At 41.6% G+C, this 20,157-nt stretch overlaps 1 protein-coding gene across 1 annotated transcript in view; it reads left to right on the top strand.

Annotated features, from left to right (window-relative positions):
• Positions 1–20,157, top strand: part of rrm1 (ribonucleotide reductase M1 polypeptide) — a 39,285-nt gene that overhangs the window by 16,992 nt on the left and 2,136 nt on the right. Inside the window, exons 5-17 of the mRNA XM_072576697.1 lie at positions 336–395; positions 474–513; positions 1,838–2,000; positions 3,676–3,817; positions 5,635–5,718; positions 8,577–8,738; positions 9,196–9,275; positions 10,043–10,244; positions 12,398–12,547; positions 13,011–13,232; positions 16,218–16,294; positions 18,543–18,678; positions 18,789–18,884. Of these exons, the coding sequence (XP_072432798.1) occupies positions 336–395; positions 474–513; positions 1,838–2,000; positions 3,676–3,817; positions 5,635–5,718; positions 8,577–8,738; positions 9,196–9,275; positions 10,043–10,244; positions 12,398–12,547; positions 13,011–13,232; positions 16,218–16,294; positions 18,543–18,678; positions 18,789–18,884 (1,614 nt within the window). The remainder of the gene's footprint in view (positions 1–335; positions 396–473; positions 514–1,837; positions 2,001–3,675; positions 3,818–5,634; positions 5,719–8,576; positions 8,739–9,195; positions 9,276–10,042; positions 10,245–12,397; positions 12,548–13,010; positions 13,233–16,217; positions 16,295–18,542; positions 18,679–18,788; positions 18,885–20,157) is intronic.

Raw genomic sequence — 20,157 nt, 5'->3', positions numbered from 1 at the left:
GTCTAATTCTAACTCCCTTGTGTACACTGAAGGTGCAAATGTTATAATGTTAAGATGTTTTGACAAGAACCAGGATTGATCCAGGATCTAGACTAATTGCAGTAGGTGTACTCTAGATGCAGCAACTGGCCTCCGTACCCTTTGGTTCAGGAAATCTAAATCCCTGATCCCTGTACATCCAACTGTAGATTCCCTTATAGGCAGGGCAATATTGTAATGTCTATTGACTAGTAATGTTTGATGCTCAGGACCTATCTGAATGGGTGAGGTGTCTTTGGGATTAGCTGAATAACAGATTTCTTCTAAAGTGATGCTTTGCTTTTCTTTTCATTTAGCGCCTGAATTCTGCCATTATCTATGACCGGGACTTCTCATATAATTACTTCGGATTCAAGGTGAGCTGGTTGATGAGGTGGTGTTCACTTTATGTTAATACCTTTGTGTTGGCTTACGTTTGCATTATTTTTTCACAGACACTGGAGCGTTCCTATCTTTTAAAGATCAATGGGAAAGGTATGTTTAATTTGCTGTTAATTCTTGGTGTAGGATAGCGGAGATTGGATATCTCACTGGATCCCTTGCTGAAGAAATGTCAGCTGAGAGGAGTCAGCAATTCTCTTCATAACCATTATTTCAATCCTTAATTGGCAGAGCAAGGACAAAATGCCACAGATGCTGGAAATCTGAAATAGAGAATGTTGGATAAACTCAGCAGGTCTGACAGCGTTGATGGGAAAGAAAGTTCTGAACAAGTCACCGTGGAACTTGTTTTTCTCTCTCCTCAGATGCTGCCAGATCTTCTAAGTTTATCCTGCATTGTATTTAGACCATAAAACTTAGGAGTGGAAGTAAGGCTATTCGGCCCATCGAGTCCAGTCCGCCATTTAATTATGGCTAATGGGTATTTCAACTCCACTCAACCATGAGTGGAGTTGAAATTTGTTCCTTCACTGCAGAGACTTGATCTCTGAATATTCGTAGTTTATGAACATATGAGGCAAGAGTATGTTGCTCAGCCTGTCAAATCTCTTTCTCGCCTCCACCCCCCCCCCCCCCCCCCCCCCCAAAACAAAATCACCATTCAATAAAATCACGGATGACTGGGTAACTCCATATTTCACTTACCCCAGATAACATTATCTTGCTTATCAAGAATCTCTGTCCATATTACAAGTATTAAAGACTCTGTTTCCATTGCTTTTTGAGGATGAGTTCTAAAGGCGCTCAACCCTCTGAAATTTTTTTCCTTGTCACGTTTTGTTTAAATCAGTGACTCTTCATTTTTAAGCAAGAAGAAATATCCTTTCACATCTACCCTGTCAAGGCCCCTCAGGATGTTAATTAGTGTCCTTTTGTTTCTAAGATTTGACTCAGCATTGAGCAGAGAATGGAGTGGTGGTTTAACTCTCTCCTTTCTTTTTAGTGATATTTAATCTTTATGTCCCTGAACTGGTAGGAAAATAGATTCATTCCTTACTGAACTGGTTAGTGTTCTAATGAAATGCTGACCAGCATCAGTTTGGTTGATTGACTTTTCTTGTGGCGTGGTTTGTGATAGGCATTTCTGGTATCCATTGTGTATAGGAATTGACTTGAGGATGTTTGGCTGATACAGTCCATTAGTGTAGCACAGCTGTTTCCCGCACTCACCCCATGTGATTTAATGCTGAACTCAATTCAGAGCAGTAGCTCTTGAAAAGTGAGGGGCCTTTTGAGTTAGCCTGAACCTGTTGTGTCCCTAAGAATCCTGGCAGTCTCATAAGTGTTGGATTCAGGTTCATTCTATATGTACTGATGAGATGCTATGTTGTGCTTGACATGGATTCTTGTTTCTCAGTGGCAGAACGGCCTCAGCACATGCTTATGAGGGTTGCTGTTGGGATCCACAAACGTGATATTGATGCTGCCATTGAAACATATAACCTGCTGTCTGAGAAGTGGTTTACTCATGCTTCTCCTACCCTGTTCAATGCTGGTACAAACAGACCTCAACTCTCAAGGTATGGAGCTGTCCTCAGCTTTACTCCCCATTGTTTCTAAAAGTTGAATTTTCTTTCTAAGGCACTTTCTTCTCGTCTTTGCACTTATTATCATTGATAGCAAGCCTCATTAACTTCTGAGGTTGGAGTCAGAATAATTATTTAGAAGCTCCTCAGTATGTTCCTCTACTTTCCCTTCCTCCAGTCTGTGAGCTTTACTGAAGTGGCGTTCATGCTCTTTTACTTTGTCTGATGTTTTCTAATCCTGAGGTGTCTTGGGCAATAGAGGAACTGAACCAGGGCATTTTGGTCAAATAATACTTAATGAGACTGCAGTTCATTATTAGCATTTGAATGCTTCAGAGTCTTGCAAGATAGTTGAACATGTCAGTGTGACCAAACATTACTATGGAAAGGTCATACAGTATTCAACAGACCCATCGTCCTACTGAGTACCTTCAGTTGTTAAACATAATTGAGGGAATTACACTTTCACGTTGAGTTTGTGACTCCAAGTCCATGACAATGTGACTCTTAACTGCTTTCTGAAATGGTCTGGCAAAACCTCAATTATACTAAATTATTAAAATAAAAATGATACTGTGGGGAAGCTAGGAATCATCTGTGCTTTATAGCTTTATCTGTGACATCCACATCCCAGGAATGATTAAAAAGAATAAGCCACTTACTTAGTCAAACATACTGTGTGGATCATTTTGAATAGAGTTGGCAGCTTCCCTTCCTTGAAGGCAGTCAATAAAGTTTTCATTAAGCTATTTTCAGAGTTACGTTTAGTGATTGTCCACAAGTTTACTCTTGGGAAAAATTCAGTAAATTATCTTGTCTGTGAATACTATCATTGCTTGCTTCCAGCCTCCCATCACTACTGCTATGATTATTTTTCTTATTTCTTCTAGCACCTTTATTAGGAGACTTTGCTTTCCTCCATCAATCTTCCCTGTATGAATCAAAGCTCAGTGTTGAGCAGCAGCAATTCCTGATTCATCCTGGGGAAGGATAGTTTAGTGCTTATTTAACTGTGCAAGCAATCCAGTATCTTGGATGAATGCACTGGAGGCAAGTTTCTAAATCCTGCCACAGCAGCTGGGTAAATTAGATTCAATAAGTCAATATAGAATAAAATGCCACTCATTGTTTATGCTCGTGAAACTACCATACTGCCATAAATCCTACTAGTTTCAAGTGTTCTTGTGACAAAGGAAAACTGCTGTCCTTGTGTGGTCTATGTACATATGATTTCAAACCCACACCAATGTTGTTGACTTTTAACTGCCCTCTGAAAGGCCTTGCAAACCATTTAAATGTATCACACCACTTTTAAAAAAAAGACTGCATTGCAGGTGTACAGGCAGTCCCTGAGTTGCAAATAGGTTTTGTTTTGGAATCTGTTTCTTAGTTAATTTCTTTGTCCATCAACTTGTTCTGACTCAATGTAAAGCATCTGTTCATAAGTTAGGAGTGTTTGTCGGTCAGATGTTGGTAAATTCAGAGTCCCATACCTAGATTAGATGAACTGCTGTTTACCACCATCTCCAGCCCAACAAAAGTGGGCCTTCCCAATGACTTCCCCTCATCCTGTGAATGAGTGGTGGCTTGTGCAATGAATCCTTAGTAAGGAAGGGATAGACCCTTTCTCCCCTCTCTGTTGACCCACTGAACTGACTTTGTCTTGCAGCTGTTTCCTGCTGGCCATGAAGGATGACAGCATTGAAGGGATTTATGACACCTTGAAGCAATGTGCTCTGATTTCCAAGTCTGCCGGTGGGATTGGTGTTGCTGTGAGTTGTATCCGAGCGACAGGAAGCTACATTGCTGGCGTGAGTACAGAGAGTGCAGTTTGCACATTCAGCAGATGGGCAGTGGCCATCATGCTGTGGGAAAGTGTTCAGCATTGTAATTACCACGCAAACCTGCAATTAAGCTGCTCCTTGGTGTTGTTTTTACTCAACTTCCTCCCACCCTATCTTAATTTCTTTATCTCTTCTATTCCTTTCTCCTTCATTAGTTATTTTTTAACTTCCCCCTTAAATTTAGCTAAGATTTGTCCCAATTATTTCCTGTGGTAGTTAATTTAATATTCTCACTACCCTCTTGGTAAAGTGGGTTTCTCCTGAATTCCTGATTGGATATATTAGTAACTATCTTGTATGTGTAGCCATTTGTGTTTTTTTTTAGATTAGATTAGATTACATTACAATGTGGAAACAGGCCCTTCGGCCCAACAAGTCCAAACTGACCCGCCGAAGCGTAACCCACCCATACCCCTACATTTACCCCTTACCTAACACTACGGGCAATTTAGCATGGCCAATTCACCTGACCTGCACATCTTTTGGACTGTGGGAGGAAACCGGAGCACCCGGAGGAAGCCCACGCAGACACTGGGAGAACGTGCAAACTCCACACAGTCAGTCGCCTGAGGCGGGAATTGAACCCAAGTCTCTGGTGCTGTGAGGCAGCAGTGCTAACCACCGTGCCACCGTGATCTATATAATTAAAAAACCTTTCTCTGCATCTATATTTATCAAACCCCTTCATAACGTGCCTCAATTTGATCACTCGCTTTAAACATGTCACTCTCTTGCCCTGATGCACCTCCCTTGCTGTTCTGTTCATCACAACATCACTTGGCATAAGCTGGTTATGAAAAGGAGCAAAACAAATTAGAGAAGTGTTCAACTCCAAGAGGACTGATTTCAGTGATTGGACCAATTTGTGGGTGGCACAGTAGTTAGCACTGCTGCCTCACTGCACCAGAGACCCGGGTTCAATTCCCGCCTCAGGCGACGGACTCTGTGGAGTTTACACATTCTCCCCATGTCTGCGTGGGTTTCCACCAGGTGCTCCAGTTTCCTCCCACAGTCCAAAAATGTGCAGGTTAGGTGAACTGGCCATGTTAAGTTGCCCGTAGTGTTAGGTGAAGGCGTAAAATGTAGGGGAATGGCTCTGGATGGGTTGCGCTTCGGCAGGTCGGTGTGGACTTGTTGGGCGGAAGGGCCTGTTTCCACACTAAGTAATCGAATCTAAAAACTGGTTCTAGCCCTAGAACCCTTTAAGGCCCCTATGCTCCTCTAATTCTGGCCTTTTGTGTAAGCCTTGGCATATGAGCAATGTTACCACCAGGTGGGGTCATGGATACATGTGCAGTAAATCACCAGTGGCAGTATGATGTTGATTTAACTATTAATTTCATCCAGTGTTGCTCTAAACTAAATAATTCTGATTTTCATTGGTAGAGGGATCAAAGGTGGGGGAGGAGAGAGGGAGGTATCTAGGAGAATTTTTGAACTCTTGTACTGGGATGCTGGAACTCGCTGCTTGAAAAGGTAGTTGAGTCAGAAGCTCAAGTAACAGTTGAGCGATACTTGTCTGTACAGAGGGATCAAGGTGGGCATTTTTAATGTGGTGACCTGTTTCCTGTCTGAGATCACTAGTCCTGTGCAAATTTTTAATTTTAATCATTCCACCATTGGGGGATTTGGCTCTAAGTTATTAAATCAGGTTTCACTTCTTAATTCGTCCTACTTGGTGTCAAATGTTTGTTTGATAGCATTTTGTCAAGTGCCTCAATGATTCTCAAATTAGAGGGACTATATTAATATAACTTATCGATAATGACCTGTTATCATTTCAGACCAATGGAAACAGTAATGGTCTTGTCCCGATGTTGCGGGTTTACAATAACACAGCACGTTATGTGGACCAGGGTGGAAACAAGGTAATTGTTAATATAGGAGGAGGTGATGTCCCTCTGGTATTGTTGACGGACTGTTAATGCAGAAACCCAGATAATATTCTGGGGACCCACGTTCAAATCCTACCGTGGCGGACGGTGGAATTTGAATTCAATAAATGTCTGCAATTAAGAGTTTGAATGATGCCCTTGAATCATTCCTGGTTGTTGGAAAAACCCTTCTGGTTCGCTTCAAGGAAGTGAAACTGCCATTCTTACCTGGTCTGGCCTACATCTGACTCTAGACCCACAGCAATGTGGTTGACTCCTAACATTAGGCAGTAGTGGGCGGCACGGTGGCACAGTGGTTAGCACTGCTGCCTCACAGCGCCTGAGACCCGGGTTCAATTCCCACCTCAGGCGACTGACTGTGTGGAGTTTGCACATTCTCCCCGTGTCTGCGTGGGTTTCCTCCGGGTGCTCTGGTTTCCTCCCACAGTCCAGGTGAATTGGCCATGCTAAATTGCCCGTAGTGTTTTGTAAGGGGTAAATGTAGGGGAATGGGTGGGTTGCGCTTCGGCGGGTCAGTGTGGACTTGTTGGGCCGAAGGGCCTGTTTCCACACTGTAAGTAATCTAATCTAAATGCTGGTCTAGTCAGTGGCATCTTTGTCCCATGAATAAATAAAGGAGAAAAAAAAAATGTCCTGCTATAGATATACAGTGCCAAAATGTAATACCCTAGATTCCAGACATCAGGAATGAAAAACTGAAATTGGAACACCCTGCAGATCTGGCTGTATCTATGGAGTTGAAGTTTCAGCTTGGCAACCGTTCACTAGAACTGGAAGAATTTAAAGATGAAGCAGTTTAGAAGCAAGTACAAAATTTATAAAGGATAGAGAGGGAAGGACAAGTCTGTATTGGTAGCAGACAATCCTCCATTTAGAGTCATAGTCATAGAGATGTACAGTATGGAAACAGACCCTTCGGTCCAACCCGTCCATGCCGAACATATATCCCAACCCAATCTAGTCCCACCTGCCAGCACCCGGCCCATATCTCTCCAAACCCTTTCTATTCATACAACCATCCAAATGCCTCTTAAATGTTGCAATTGTAACCAGCCTGCACCACTACTTCTGGCAGCTCATTCCATACACGTACCACCCTCTGTGTGAAAAGATTACCCCTGAGGTCTCTTATATTTTTCCCCTCTCACCCTAAACCTGCACCCTCTAGTTCTGGACTCCCCGACCCCAGGGAAAAGACTTTGTCTATTTACCCTATACATGCTCCTCATAATTTTGTAAACTTCCATAAGGTCACCCCTCAGCTTCCGACGCTCCAGGGAAAACAGCCCCAGTCTGTTCAGCCTCCCCCTATAGCTCCAACCCTTGCAACATCCTTGTAACTCTTTTCTGAACCCTTTCAAGTTTCATAACATCTTTCCGATAGGAAGGAGACCAGAATTGCACGCAGTATTCTAACAGTGGCCTAACCAATGTCCTGTACAGCCGCAACATGACCTCCCAATCCTGTACTCTATACTCTGACGAATAAAGGAAAGCATGCCAAATGCTGTCTTCACTATCCTATCTACCTGCGACTCCACTTTCAAGGAGCTATGAACCTGCACTCCAAGGTCTCTTTGTTCAGCAACACTCCCTAGGGCCTTACCATTAAGTGTATATGTCCTGCTAAGATTTGCTTTCTCAAAATTCAGCACCTCTCATTTATCTGAATTAAACTCCATCTGCCACTTCTCAGCCCCTTGGCCCATCTGATCAAAATCCTGTTGTAATCTGAGGTAACCTTCTTTGCTGTCCACTACACCTACAATTTTGTTGTCATCTGCAAACTTGCTAACTGTACCTGTTTTTCTCGCATCCAAATCATTTATGTAAATGACACAAAGTAGAGGACCCAGCACCGATCCTTGTGGCACCCCATTGGTCACAGGCCTCCAGTCTGAAAAACAATCCTCCATCAGCACCCTCTGCCTTCTACTTTTGAGCTTGTTCTGTATCCAAATGGCAAGTTCTCCCTGTATTCCGTGAGGTCTAACCTTGTTAATCAGTCTCCCATGGGGAACTTGTCAAATGCCTTGCTGAAGTCCATATAGTTCACATTTACCACATGTAGGTTTGCTCACTAATCTGGAAGGTTCATTTCCAGACTCTTCGTATTTAAAATGAGACAATTCAGGAGTGAGATAGGAGGTAATTTTTCTCTTGAATATTAGTGGAAATCTAGAAAACTTTCAAAAGTTTGGATGCTGGATGTCAGTTGAGATTTTCAAATAGTTGATAGACTTTTTGATGTTATGGGCGAAGGGCAGGGAAATGAAGTTGGACTGCAGTTTCAAGGGACTGAAAGCTAATTCCGGTGTAAGATTTAGAGGTAATGGACATAACACAAGAGAAAGGAGCAGTAGTAAGCCATTTAGCACTTTGATCATGGCTGGCCTGATGTTCTTAAACTGCACTGCCTGTTCCCTAGTCTACTTTTTCAATCAAAATTATATTTGAACTTGGAGAATATCATGATTTGGCCTCCAATGCTCTGTGGAGAACCTTCTGAAGACTATTGACCCCAGAATGGAATAAAGCATCAGTTGTCTTCAGACCAGCATATTTATCTGACCAGCAGTAAGTAGAAGGTGTTGTCACTCACTTATCAGAATCTACAGCCACAAGATACCAAGTTCAATCCAGAACTTGTTGACACCCTTAATGAATTCATATGGTTGGCCATTCTTGGCGCTTCAGATTAAATCATATCTCAAGCCCACTTTTTGTCTAGAAATTTATTTATAGAATGTTTGAATAATCGTGTATAGTGTAGCTTCAATACTTTCAGTGACAACTGACCTGAGTTTGATTGGCTTTCTTGTCTTGTGCAGAGACCAGGGGCTTTTGCCATTTACCTGGAACCCTGGCACATGGATGTTTTTGACTTCTTGGATCTGAAGAAGAACACTGGGAAGGAGGAGCAGCGAGCTCGTGATCTATTTTATGCACTTTGGATTCCAGATCTCTTTATGAGACGTGTAGAGAACAACCAGGTAAAAAGGTAGTAATAAGTTGATGGAGAGGGGCAAAAGTAGGGAGTATAGAGGCAGGGGATAAGACAACTTCTTGAATGTCTGTTAAGGAAAACATATTCCTGGATGACTTTAACCTCTGGATGTACCACAGGGGTTTATGTGCTCTGAACTAGTTTTGAAAACTGACAACTATTTACACAGCATGCTCCCTCACCGCAAAGTGGGAGTGAGCTGATAATTGATTTTGGTGATTTTAATTGAGAGAACAATATTAGGCAATAAGGCACCACCTCAGTTTCTTGAATAGTGGCTTGTGACCTTCAAGATCCACTGAAAGGACTTTAAATGCCATGTGAAAGATGACATGACCAGACGAAACCGTAGTTAGATTGGAAAAGCTTCTGTCTGTGTTGAAGTGAATGGGCTCCTTTCATAGTTGATTTTCACTTCACACTCACCACTCTGATTCTTGTAGGATTGGTCTTTGATGTGTCCCCATGATTGTCCGCGCCTCGATGAAACTTGGGGAGAAGAGTTTGAGACTCTGTACGAGAGGTAAGGAGATATTTCAAGCAGGAAAGATGGGACTACCTGAGTTTAGAATGCAGCTATCTGAAACCTTGTAATATGGCTGAGATGTGAGGAGTGTGCTGACTTGCACTCATTTCACTATTATGCACGTTATAACATTATAATCCAGTTGATGTTAATGTTGAACAAACCCAATGCCAGAGTGAAACTTGGATTTTTTTAATAGGCTCTAATGTTTTTAAACTGTGGCACTGGCCAATACTTCTGGAATTCTAATGAAGACTAAAGAGTTTACTAAGCAAGAATGAATGTAAACAAATAGACTTTTGGACATCTCCACACCGTGGCCCCAAGCTTCCAGACAAAGCTCTAAAATTGACTGTCCTATTTTAAAAATTTGTTTGTGGGATGTGGGCATCACTGGTTGGATTAGCATTTAATGGCCATCCCTAGTTTCCCAGTGGGCATTTGAGTCAATCCTATTATTATGGGTCTGCGGCCACATGTAGGCCAGACAAGGTAATAACAGCAATTTCATTCTCTGAAAGAAGTTAGTGAACCAGATGGATTTTTATGGCAATTGGCAATTTTTTTTGCTCATTCGATTTTTAATTCCAGATTTTAAAAGAAACGATTGGGTTTTTAAAAATTAGTTGAAATCGCACCATCTTTCCATCGTTTGATGTTGGGTTCCCAGAATATCTGTTTCCTGTTTCTTCTGTTCCACCCTGTGCAATCCTTCAAATTGTAGCCCACAAGCATTATTACTATCTAGCTTTCTCTTCTGGCAGATATGAGAAAGAAGGACGTGCGCGCAAGGTGGTGAAGGCACAACAGTTGTGGTATGCAATCATTGAGTCTCAGACTGAGACAGGAACTCCCTATATGCTGTATAAAGATGCCTGCAACAGGAAGAGCAACCAGCAGAATCTGGGTACCATCAAATGTAGCAATCTCTGCACTGAGATTGTGGAATATACCAGTAATAATGAAGTGAGTAAATGCACAAAAAGATATTGTCTTGTTGATTTTTGAAATACCAAGCTGCTACAGAGAACAGTTTGTAAAAAGCCATCACTGCAAGATTGTGTCTTTAATTAGCATTTCTGTTAATTGATACATTGAAGATTTAGAATGTTTATTACCAGCATTCTTCTGCTGTTTGGCAGAATATAGCAGTTAATTTATGCACAGCAAGATCTCTCAAACAGTATTAAAATAATGACCAGGTAATTTTTATTCCGTGTTACTTGAAGGTTGTATATTAATCTGCAGTTGAACTCCCCTGCTCTGAGATCTAAACTGTGGGATCTTTTGCTTTTTGAGGTGGGCAATGTCTCCTTAATATTGTATAAGTAAAACTGCATTTGCTCACTACTGAGGCTAAAGTGTCAGCCTGGATTATGAATTGAAGTCCCTGGAGTGACACTCTTCCCATGTAAACAAGATTAGGGGGCTATAGTGTTGCTTGCTGGTCCACACTGATAATCATGGGATCAATTAACATTCAAGTAACACTTGTGCCAAACACCTACCAACAAGAGAGAATCTAACTAATGTATCCTAATGTTCAAAGCATCACTTTTGCTGAATTGCCTACTGTCAACACCATGTGAGTTTATCATTAATCATAAACTAAAGTGGACTAGTCAGAAATACTGTGGCTACAAGAGCATGTCAGGTCAGAAATTAGAATCATAGAATCCTACAGTGCAGAAGGAGGCCATTCAGCTCATTGTGTGCATTGACCCTCCAAAGGTCATTCTCTCCCATTCCAGTATCCCTGCATGGCTAACCCCTTCTAAAACCAAGGCACCCCAAGGAAACCCCCACACACAAGAAGAATGTGCAAACTCCACATGTTGTTGCCCAAGACTGGAATTGAATCCAGGTCCCTGGAATTGAGGCAGCAGTGCTAACCACTGTGCTGTGGCAGTGAGTAACTCACTTCCTGATTGCCCCACTGCCTATCCACCATTTGCAAGGCACAAGTCAAGAGTGATGGAATGGCGCCAGCCAGGTAAAACAGCCACTTGATTGGCACCACATCCACACTCTCCACCACCGATGCTCTGTAGCAAGTGTGTTCCATCTACAAGATGCACTGCAGCAATTTGCCAAGCCTGCTTCAACAGCACCTTTAAACATGCAATTTCCAGCACTTAGTAAGCTATTAGGATAGCTGATGAAATACATACCACTTGCAAGTTTCTCTCCAGGCCCCCCACACCAACTGACTTGGAAATATATCTCACTGTTGCTGAGTCACAATCCTAGAAATTATTCCTGAACACTATGGATTCACCTGGACCACAGGGGCATGCAGAAGTTCAAAAGGCAGCTCACTGCTACTTTTGAGGATAATTAGAGATGGACTATAAATGCTGGCCTAGCTAGTGATACCTATATCTCATGAACAACCAAAAACAAACTGTAGTATGGTATCAAAAACAGAAATTGCTGGAAAAACTCAGCAGGTCCGGCAGCATCTGTGGAGAGAAATCAGAATGAAAGTTTCTGGTCCAATGACCCTTCCTCAGAATTGCGAGAGGTCATATTTTTGCAGATATTTTGTTGCCTATGACATAACTCCATAACAAGAAGTCATGTTTTGCTAATTGTCTGCTCCAGAGTACTTCTGTTAATTTATGGTTAATGATTGGTGAAAACCTGATTAATGGGTTCTGGTCTCACCCAAAGCTGCAAAAGTTGAAGCCTTGTATTGGACTTCTGGTTTGTGTATCTGAAACACAATTGCTAGTGTCTTGCTCATTATTGCTGAGAAGGTTATGTGTTTCTATGCTTTGTGATACTTTGAGGCCCTCACCATTTATTTGGTGTACTTGTGGTTCTGTTCGCCGAGCTGGGAATTTGTGTTGCAGACATTTCGTCCCCTAGGTGACATCCTCAGTGCTTGGGAGCCTTCTGTGATCTTTCCTCCAGCATTTATAGTGGTCTAAATGCCGGAGGAAACATGACAGAAGCGCTTCACAGAAGGCTCCCAAGCATTGAGGATGTCACCTAGACAGGGGACGAAACGTCTGCAACACAAATTCCCAGCTCGGCGAACAGAACCACAACGAGCACCCAAGTTACAAATCTTCTCTCAAACTTTGAACATTTGGTGTATTTTTTTTTGTTGGCAGGTTGCGGTTTGTAACTTGGCTTCTCTGGCATTAAATATGTATGTCACTGCGGATCGTACTTATGACTTCAACAAACTAGCAGAGGTAACACGTGTAGTAGTTCGAAACCTGAACAAAATCATTGAAGTGAACTACTATCCAGTTCCAGAGGTAAGCACTGGGGGTGAGGGCCAAGATAAGTGAGGTGTTTCAGTGGTTAAATAATGGAGCAAAACATTTTAGTGGATTGTGGGGGGGTTGTCTGTGTCTGAAAGGGTAATGGAAGCAGATACTTATCACGTTAGATGTGCTCCTGAAGTACTGTGACTTCAAGGGGCTAGGAATCAAAAGCTGGGAGTGGCTAGTTATATAGACAGCACAGGTATGACACCTCTGAAATCTGTAAATTTTCTATTGTTTCAGAGGTTGATCTATGAAAGGGGATTTGTATTTGGGTTGCATGCATTTTCCTCTTACTTAAATAAAGCGATTGATTAGGTCTTGGATATTAGCACAGGAGTATTTGTACTTGTGAGCATTGAGACTGCTGCTGGGGTCTGGAGCAGTTCTGATGTAGAAATAACATGGCTTGAGATGAGTGTTTAACCTGTTGACCATTTCCACTTTGTTTTAGGCGGAATATTCTAATAAAAAGCATCGGCCAATAGGAATTGGAGTTCAGGGGCTTGCAGATGCCTTCATCCTGATGCGTTACCCCTTTGAAAGTGAAGAAGCTCAGAAACTCAACATTCAGATCTTTGAGACTATTTACTATGCAGCACTGGATGCAAGTTGTGACCTGGCCAAAGAACTGGGCCCTTATGAGAGTTATCAGGGCTGTCCTGTCAGCAAGGGGGTAAGTGGTTGTATTGAAGCTGAGCACAAAGCGTTCCTGGTCTATCAAAGAATCATGTAATACAGAAGAGACGCTTTGGTCTTTCAAGTCTGCACTGACCAAAGTTCTACACCTATAATCTTTGTTGAGGCTCCACATTCTACGGTCTGTGCTTTTCAGTTTCCCTGCTATTTACCTTTACTCTATTCTCATAACCACTGGTTCCTTACACCTTGGGTTTTATTCATTTGTGTTTGGTTTGGGCATTACAGGAATCACTTTCAGTTTGTTGCTTATCCCTAGTTACCCTGAGATGGCAGTGGCTAGCTGCCTAATAATTGAATGCCTTTCTAAAGGTGCCTGTTGAGGAATTTGAGAATTTGTAACATTGACATTGGGCTTACCTATGAGTCCAACCCAATCAAATAAGAGCCGCAAGTTCATTTTTTATAAGAATGAAGAGCTGGAATAATCAATTCAGCCCTTTGAGCCTGTTCTAGCATTTGAAAGATCATGGCCGATCTCATCTCTGTCTCAAGTCTACTTTCCTCCCAATCTCAATGTCCCTTCAACTCATCAAGAATTTAAGATCTATCTCCACGTTAAATTTACTGTGTCCTAGCATCCACTACATTCTGGGGTAGTGAAATCCAAAAATTCATGATGCCTGAGAGAAGTAATTTGTTTTAATCTGTTTTAAATCTGCCACACCTTATTCTAAAACTGACCTCTCATTCTAGGTTCTCATACAGGGGAACATTCTTATATCCGTCAATCTCCTTAGCATGTTAGACCTCGATTAAATTTCCCTTCATTGTAGTAAACTCCAGAGAATAGAGATCTAAACTACTCAATCTCCCTTCATAAGAAGAACCCCATATCTGCAATCAATATAGTGAACCTCCTCTGAACTTCCTGTAATTCAACTTCATCCTTCCTCAAGGTGACTAAAATTGTATGTAATACTCCAGATGCACCTTGTACCTTGTACAGTTGTAGCATCACTTCCCTACTTTTATACTGTCTTCATTTTTGCAATAAATGCCAAAATTTCATTTGCCTGTCTTATTATCAGCTGTACCTGCAAACTAGTTTTCTGTATGATTTGTGCATAGGACTCCCAGATCACTCTATACTTAAGCATTCTGAAGTTTCTCTCCATTTAAATAAGTTTCCTTTCTATTCCTCTGACCAAAATAAATAACCTCTCACTTATCCTCATTAAACTTCTGCTAAACTTTGACACCTTCACCCAACCTGTCCATATCTATTTGTAAATTTCTTAGTTCTTTGCAACTTACTTTCCCACACATTTTAGGGTTGTCTGCAAATTTGGCTGTAGTACTTTCTATCCTTGTATCCAAGTCATTGATATAGATTATAAGTAGTTGGGGCCTGCGAACTGAACCCTATGGCACCCCACTCATTGTTTTGCTAGCTAGAAAAAGACAGTTCTATCCCAACTTTGCTTTTTATTGGTTGGCCAATCATCTTTTCAAGTGAATATTGCCCCTAAACCCATATGATCTTACCTTGTGTATTAATCTTTTATGCAGTACCTTATCAAATGTTTCTAGAAATCCACATATGCTGTTTCTACAGGATCCATATGGTCCATGATAATTGGCACATTGTAGAGTCAAAGATAGTGTGGAAGCAGGCCATTTGGGACCTAAAATCCACACCAACCTGTCAAACAGCACCCCACTCAGACACTTTTCTCTCTCTCTTTCCCAGCCCCCACCCCAATCTTCGTAACCCTGCATTCGCAATGGTTGATCCACCTAACCTACACTGGGCAATTTCCCATGGCCAATCCATCTAACCTGCACATCTTTGGACTGTGTGAGGAGACCGGAGTACCCAGAGGAAACTCATGCTGAGGTGGAGAATGTGCAAACTCCACACGTTGCCCAAGGTGGGATTTAACCTTCATCCCTGTGGTTATGAGGCAGCAGTGCTAACCACTGAGCCATTCTGCCACCCCAAGCTACATCTTAAGAGAACTTTAGCAAATTTGTCAAGTATATTTACCCTTCATAAAAGCATGCTTACCCTGATGGGTGTATTTTGACGTTCTGAATTTCATGCCATTAATTTCTTCTGACAGCAGATATAAAACTAACTGGTCTGTGGTTTCCTACCTCTGTCTCCCTTTTTCAATGAGTGAGTTTTATTAGAATTTTTCCAATCCAGTGGAATTTTTCCAAAATTCCCTGGATGTGGGAATGTTATAACCAACGGATCCACTATCTCTGCTGTCACTTCCTTTAAGACCCTAGGATGTAAGCTGTCAGGCCTGATTTGTCTACCTCCAATCCGAATAGTTTGCTCAGTACTTTTTCCTGTCGTGATTATGCTGTTTCTCCCTTTTTATAACCTCTGCATTACCTGTTCTATAAACTATAGGTAGGATGTTTATGAACTGGCTGTGTTTAATTGGACGGCTTTCTGGTCACTTTCCCTACTTGTGTTTTTTTTTGTATTTGCAAATTTTAAGACTTCAGTAGGATCAGAATTTGTTTTCCAAATCATTATTTCAGGCCTCTGGATTGCAAATTGAGTGAAATAACCACTGTGCAACTGTACCCAATTAGCTAATGTAAGCTAACAGGAAATGCTTGCTATAGATAACTATCCAATGATTCTTTCTGTGTGAGGTCTGATTAACTGATGCACTGTGTGGTTGATATTTTTGCCGATATGTACTCCCAAGTTGGATTAACTGCTGGAGGACTGACTGCTTGGAACAATTACTGCTGTGTGTATCAGTGCAGCACAATTTAGATAGTATGGCTCCCTCTATATTGCTTCACCTGCCACTGCATTGCCCCACGTGATACTGAGCAGTGTGTACTCTTAACACTTTGTTGGGGGGCTGGGGGATTTGATTAGGTACAGTGTATGTATGGTATTGATTTCCATGGTTGTGTGTTGCATTGCATTGTTCTGTACTAATGAGGACATAACGCATAGATGTATCACATTTTACTGTTCTGCTTTCAGATCCTTCAGTATGACATGTGGAATGTTACTCCCACTGACCTTTGGGACTGGAAGGGGCTAAAGGAGAAGATTGCAAAGTAAATTTCCACAAATAATTTTGAAAGGCAGAGGATTTTGGAGATTTATATTTTTAGGGGGGGGGGGGGTGGATTTGTAAATTTCTGTTCAATTTTCCTTGGATTAAATTTTAAAAGTTAAGAGACTGAGTTGTTCAGGCTGGAAAATTGTCTAATGTATTCTTGATAGTAGGGCATGAAGCTAAGTGTATAAGAGGATTTTATTGGGCTTATCAAAGTCATTAGTGGCACCTACGATGCAGTTCATTGTTCAATTGTGATATTTCCCTTCCTCTTCAGTACACCTGACCCTAAGCTGGAGGATTAGTATCTTTAGTAGTCTTATATTTAACCTCCTAAATCCTTCCTTCATTTTGAATATGTTATGACCGATGTTTTCTCTAAGCTGCGTGAGCTTGCAGCTCCTCTTGATTTCTGCACATGGCATACTGATGGCATTCACTTCCACATCCAACTGTTGCTGCTGCACATGAACCATGAAGGCCTGCTGACTTCGTCATCATCAAAATGATGGAAGGGGTCAAGTGCCATCAAATAGCAGTTGCACCATAAAGTAAACTGATACTCTGTCTGGGTTTTGCAGGACCACTCAGCTCCTGATGTTATTAATCTTGGTTCAATCATGGACAGAAGAGTTGAGTTCCAGAGGTGAGGTTAAAGTGTGACAGTCTTTGACATCAAGGTGGTATTTGACTGCATTTGGTAGCTGGAAGCCCTAGCAAAACTAGAATCAATGCGAAGCAGGGGAGGAAAGCTCTCTGGATGGAGTCTTACCTGGTATGAAGAAAGATAGTTGTGGTTTTTGAAGGTCAATCCTTTTCGCCCTTGGACATCTCTTAGGAATTTGAGGTACCCTTGGCCCAGCTATTTTCAGCTGTTTTCTTTATTCATTCTAGGGGTGAGGATGACACTGGCTAGGTAGCATTTATTGCCCATCTGTTAATTGCCAGTTTCATCAATGATCTTTCTTCTGTCATTGGATCAGAAGTGGGGATGTTTACTGATAGTTGCACAATGTTCAGTTCCATTTGTGACTCCTCAATCTGAAGCAGTCTGTCCAAATGCAGCAAGATTTGGGCAATATCCAGGCTTGGGCTGACAGTAGCAAGTAATATTTGCTTGATACTTGGCCTTTTGACTATATCCAACAAGAGGAGGGCATTTAATCATCTCCCCATGATGTTTAATGGCATTACCATTGTTGAATGTCATGTTAACATCCTGGGGGTTACAGTTGACCAGAATCTCAGCTGAACTGTCCATATGTACATGTGGCTATGAGGAAAAGGTCAGGTTAGGAATTCTGCCAGTAACTGACCATCTGACTCTCAAAACCTGCTTAACATTGACAAAGGACAAGTTATGAGTATGAGGAATAATCCCCACTTGCCTGGATAGGTGCAGCTCCAATAACAGACATGAAGCTCAAAACTATCCAGGTCAAAGCAGCCCACTTGATTAGCACCACCTCCATAAACATTGTTACTCCACCACCAAAATTTAGTAGTAGCAGTGTGTACCACCTATAAAATGCACTGCAAACATTTACCAGCACCTTCTAAAACCCACTGCCATGTCCATGTAGAAGAACAAGGGTAGCAGATACATGGGAGCACCACCTCCTGCACACTCCCTTCCAAACCTCTGACCATCTGACTTGGAAATATAATGCTATTTTTTCATGTCACTGGGTCATAATCCGGGACCTCCCTCCTGGACAGCATAGAAAATGTCTCTACATCAGATGAGCTGCATTGGTTCATGATGCAGTGAACTCCTCAGCATCTTCTCCCTGGCAGTTCAGGGGTGTATGATTAAATTCAGGCATACCCAGTAACAGCCACATCCCATAAATAATTTGAATCTGAAGAAAGCATATCCACATACCTTCACTCATTCTTTGATCTACTGGTTTGCTACCAGACCTTGTCTTTTATTTTCCCATTGACTCATCTGGTCTGATTGTTCTGTCCCTTGCAGTAGATAGGAATGTTACATTTGAGAGGTATCTGCATTTTATAATCTGCTGGAAGTTTTGACCCCTATCCCCTGTGAATAATGAGGAATTAGTATACTTCAGTTTTCAAAGAGCGGGTGCAACTGCAACAGGCTGAATCTATGATGTAGAATGTGTCAAACTCTAATTGAAAGTTTGTCTTTTCTTGGATTGATGCTTTGTTAAACTTTAGTCTTTTCCTGAGCATTCATAATGAGGCTTCTTGTTCTTTGCACTTTTCACTTCACTTAGATATGGTGTTAGGAACAGCCTCCTGATTGCTCCGATGCCTACTGCATCAACAGCACAGATCCTAGGTAACAACGAGTCAATTGAACCATACACCAGCAACATCTACACACGCAGAGTATTGTCTGGAGAGTTCCAGGTCAGTTGCCTTCATATAAACAGGCTTAAAGTACCAAGTAATATAGGCAGTGTAATATTTAAAACAATGAGACTTGGCAAGTTCAGCATCTTTATATATTATCCCCACAGATTGTTAACCCACATTTACTGAAAGACCTGACTGAACGTGGACTGTGGAGTGAAGACATGAAGAACCGGATCATTTCTCAGAATGGATCTATCCAGGTTTAAAAAAAATGCTTCTTGTGACTCATCTTGTTCACTTCAGAGAGATTCTGTTATTAGCTTCAGTTTAATTCTCATTGGTCCTGTATCCATCTCATCTGGTCTTAGTGCCTTGCTTCCTCTTTCTAGAAATATGAAAGTTGATTCCAAAAGTAATCAAGAAGGTAAAAGGAGGGGGTGCAGGAAATGAATGCAATAACTGTCATTAGTTTTGCAAGCACTTTTTTCCTAATGGGGCTAAAAGCTGATAAGTCCCTTGGACCTAATGGGATACATCCTAGAATTTTAAAAAATAGTGGATGCCATGGTAATAGTCTTCCTAATACCCTGAGATGCTGGAAAAGTCCCAGAGAATTTGAAAAACTGTCACTATAACGTTTTTTCAAAGAAGGAGGGAAACAAAACAGCTATTGTTTCCCTTATGATTTTATAAACCTCTGAGGTCACCCCTCGGTCTCCAATGCTCCAGGGAAAACAGCCCCGGCCTATTCCGCCTCTCTATAGCTCAAACCCTCCAACCCTGGCAATATCCTTGTAAATCTTTTCTGTTGGAGCAAGACCAGAGTTACACACAATATTCTAAAAGTGGCCTAACCAATGTCCTATACAGACACATGACATCCCAACTCCTATACTCAATGCTCAGACCAATATATTTAGGACCAGAGGACAAAATCTGAGTAAGGAGTAATCCAGTGAAGACCAGTGAGGAGGCATGTTTTCTGTGTCAGCCATATCTCACTTGCGCTGCTAGAATCACAGCATTTAGGATTCCAGATCCCCTCAGACCTCAGCATAATTTTAAAAAGTCAAAGTCTGGTGCCTACAGTAATGAGAGAGCTGCTGTCTTTTGGGTGAGAAAGCCAACACTGATAAAACGACACATGGCATTGTTTCAGAAAAGAGCAGGAAAATCTTGCTGTGTCCTGGCCAGTATTTATTCCTTGATCAATATTACTAAAACAGGTTGTCTAGTCATTATCACATCACTGCAAAACCTCACCAATAGTATATATACTGCATGCCGTGTTTCCTACATCACAACAGTGACTACACTGAGAGTCCTTTATTGGCTGTGAAGGGTTTTGAGACTTCCAATATATAAATGCAAGTCTTGAAGGAAATCCATTTCCCATTAACACATTCCCTTAAATTGTTTCTAATGTTCCCACACTTAGTGCAACAACTAAATACTTCTGCTAGCGTTACACAGCCCATCACAATTCAAGATTACAACACAACAGCAATTGACTTTGTTCTGTCATTCTAATCA

This window comes from Chiloscyllium punctatum, chromosome 9 (genome assembly GCF_047496795.1).
Source record: "Chiloscyllium punctatum isolate Juve2018m chromosome 9, sChiPun1.3, whole genome shotgun sequence".
NCBI classification, from domain to species: domain Eukaryota; kingdom Metazoa; phylum Chordata; class Chondrichthyes; order Orectolobiformes; family Hemiscylliidae; genus Chiloscyllium; species Chiloscyllium punctatum.
This window is presented reverse-complemented; position numbering and strand designations above follow the sequence as displayed.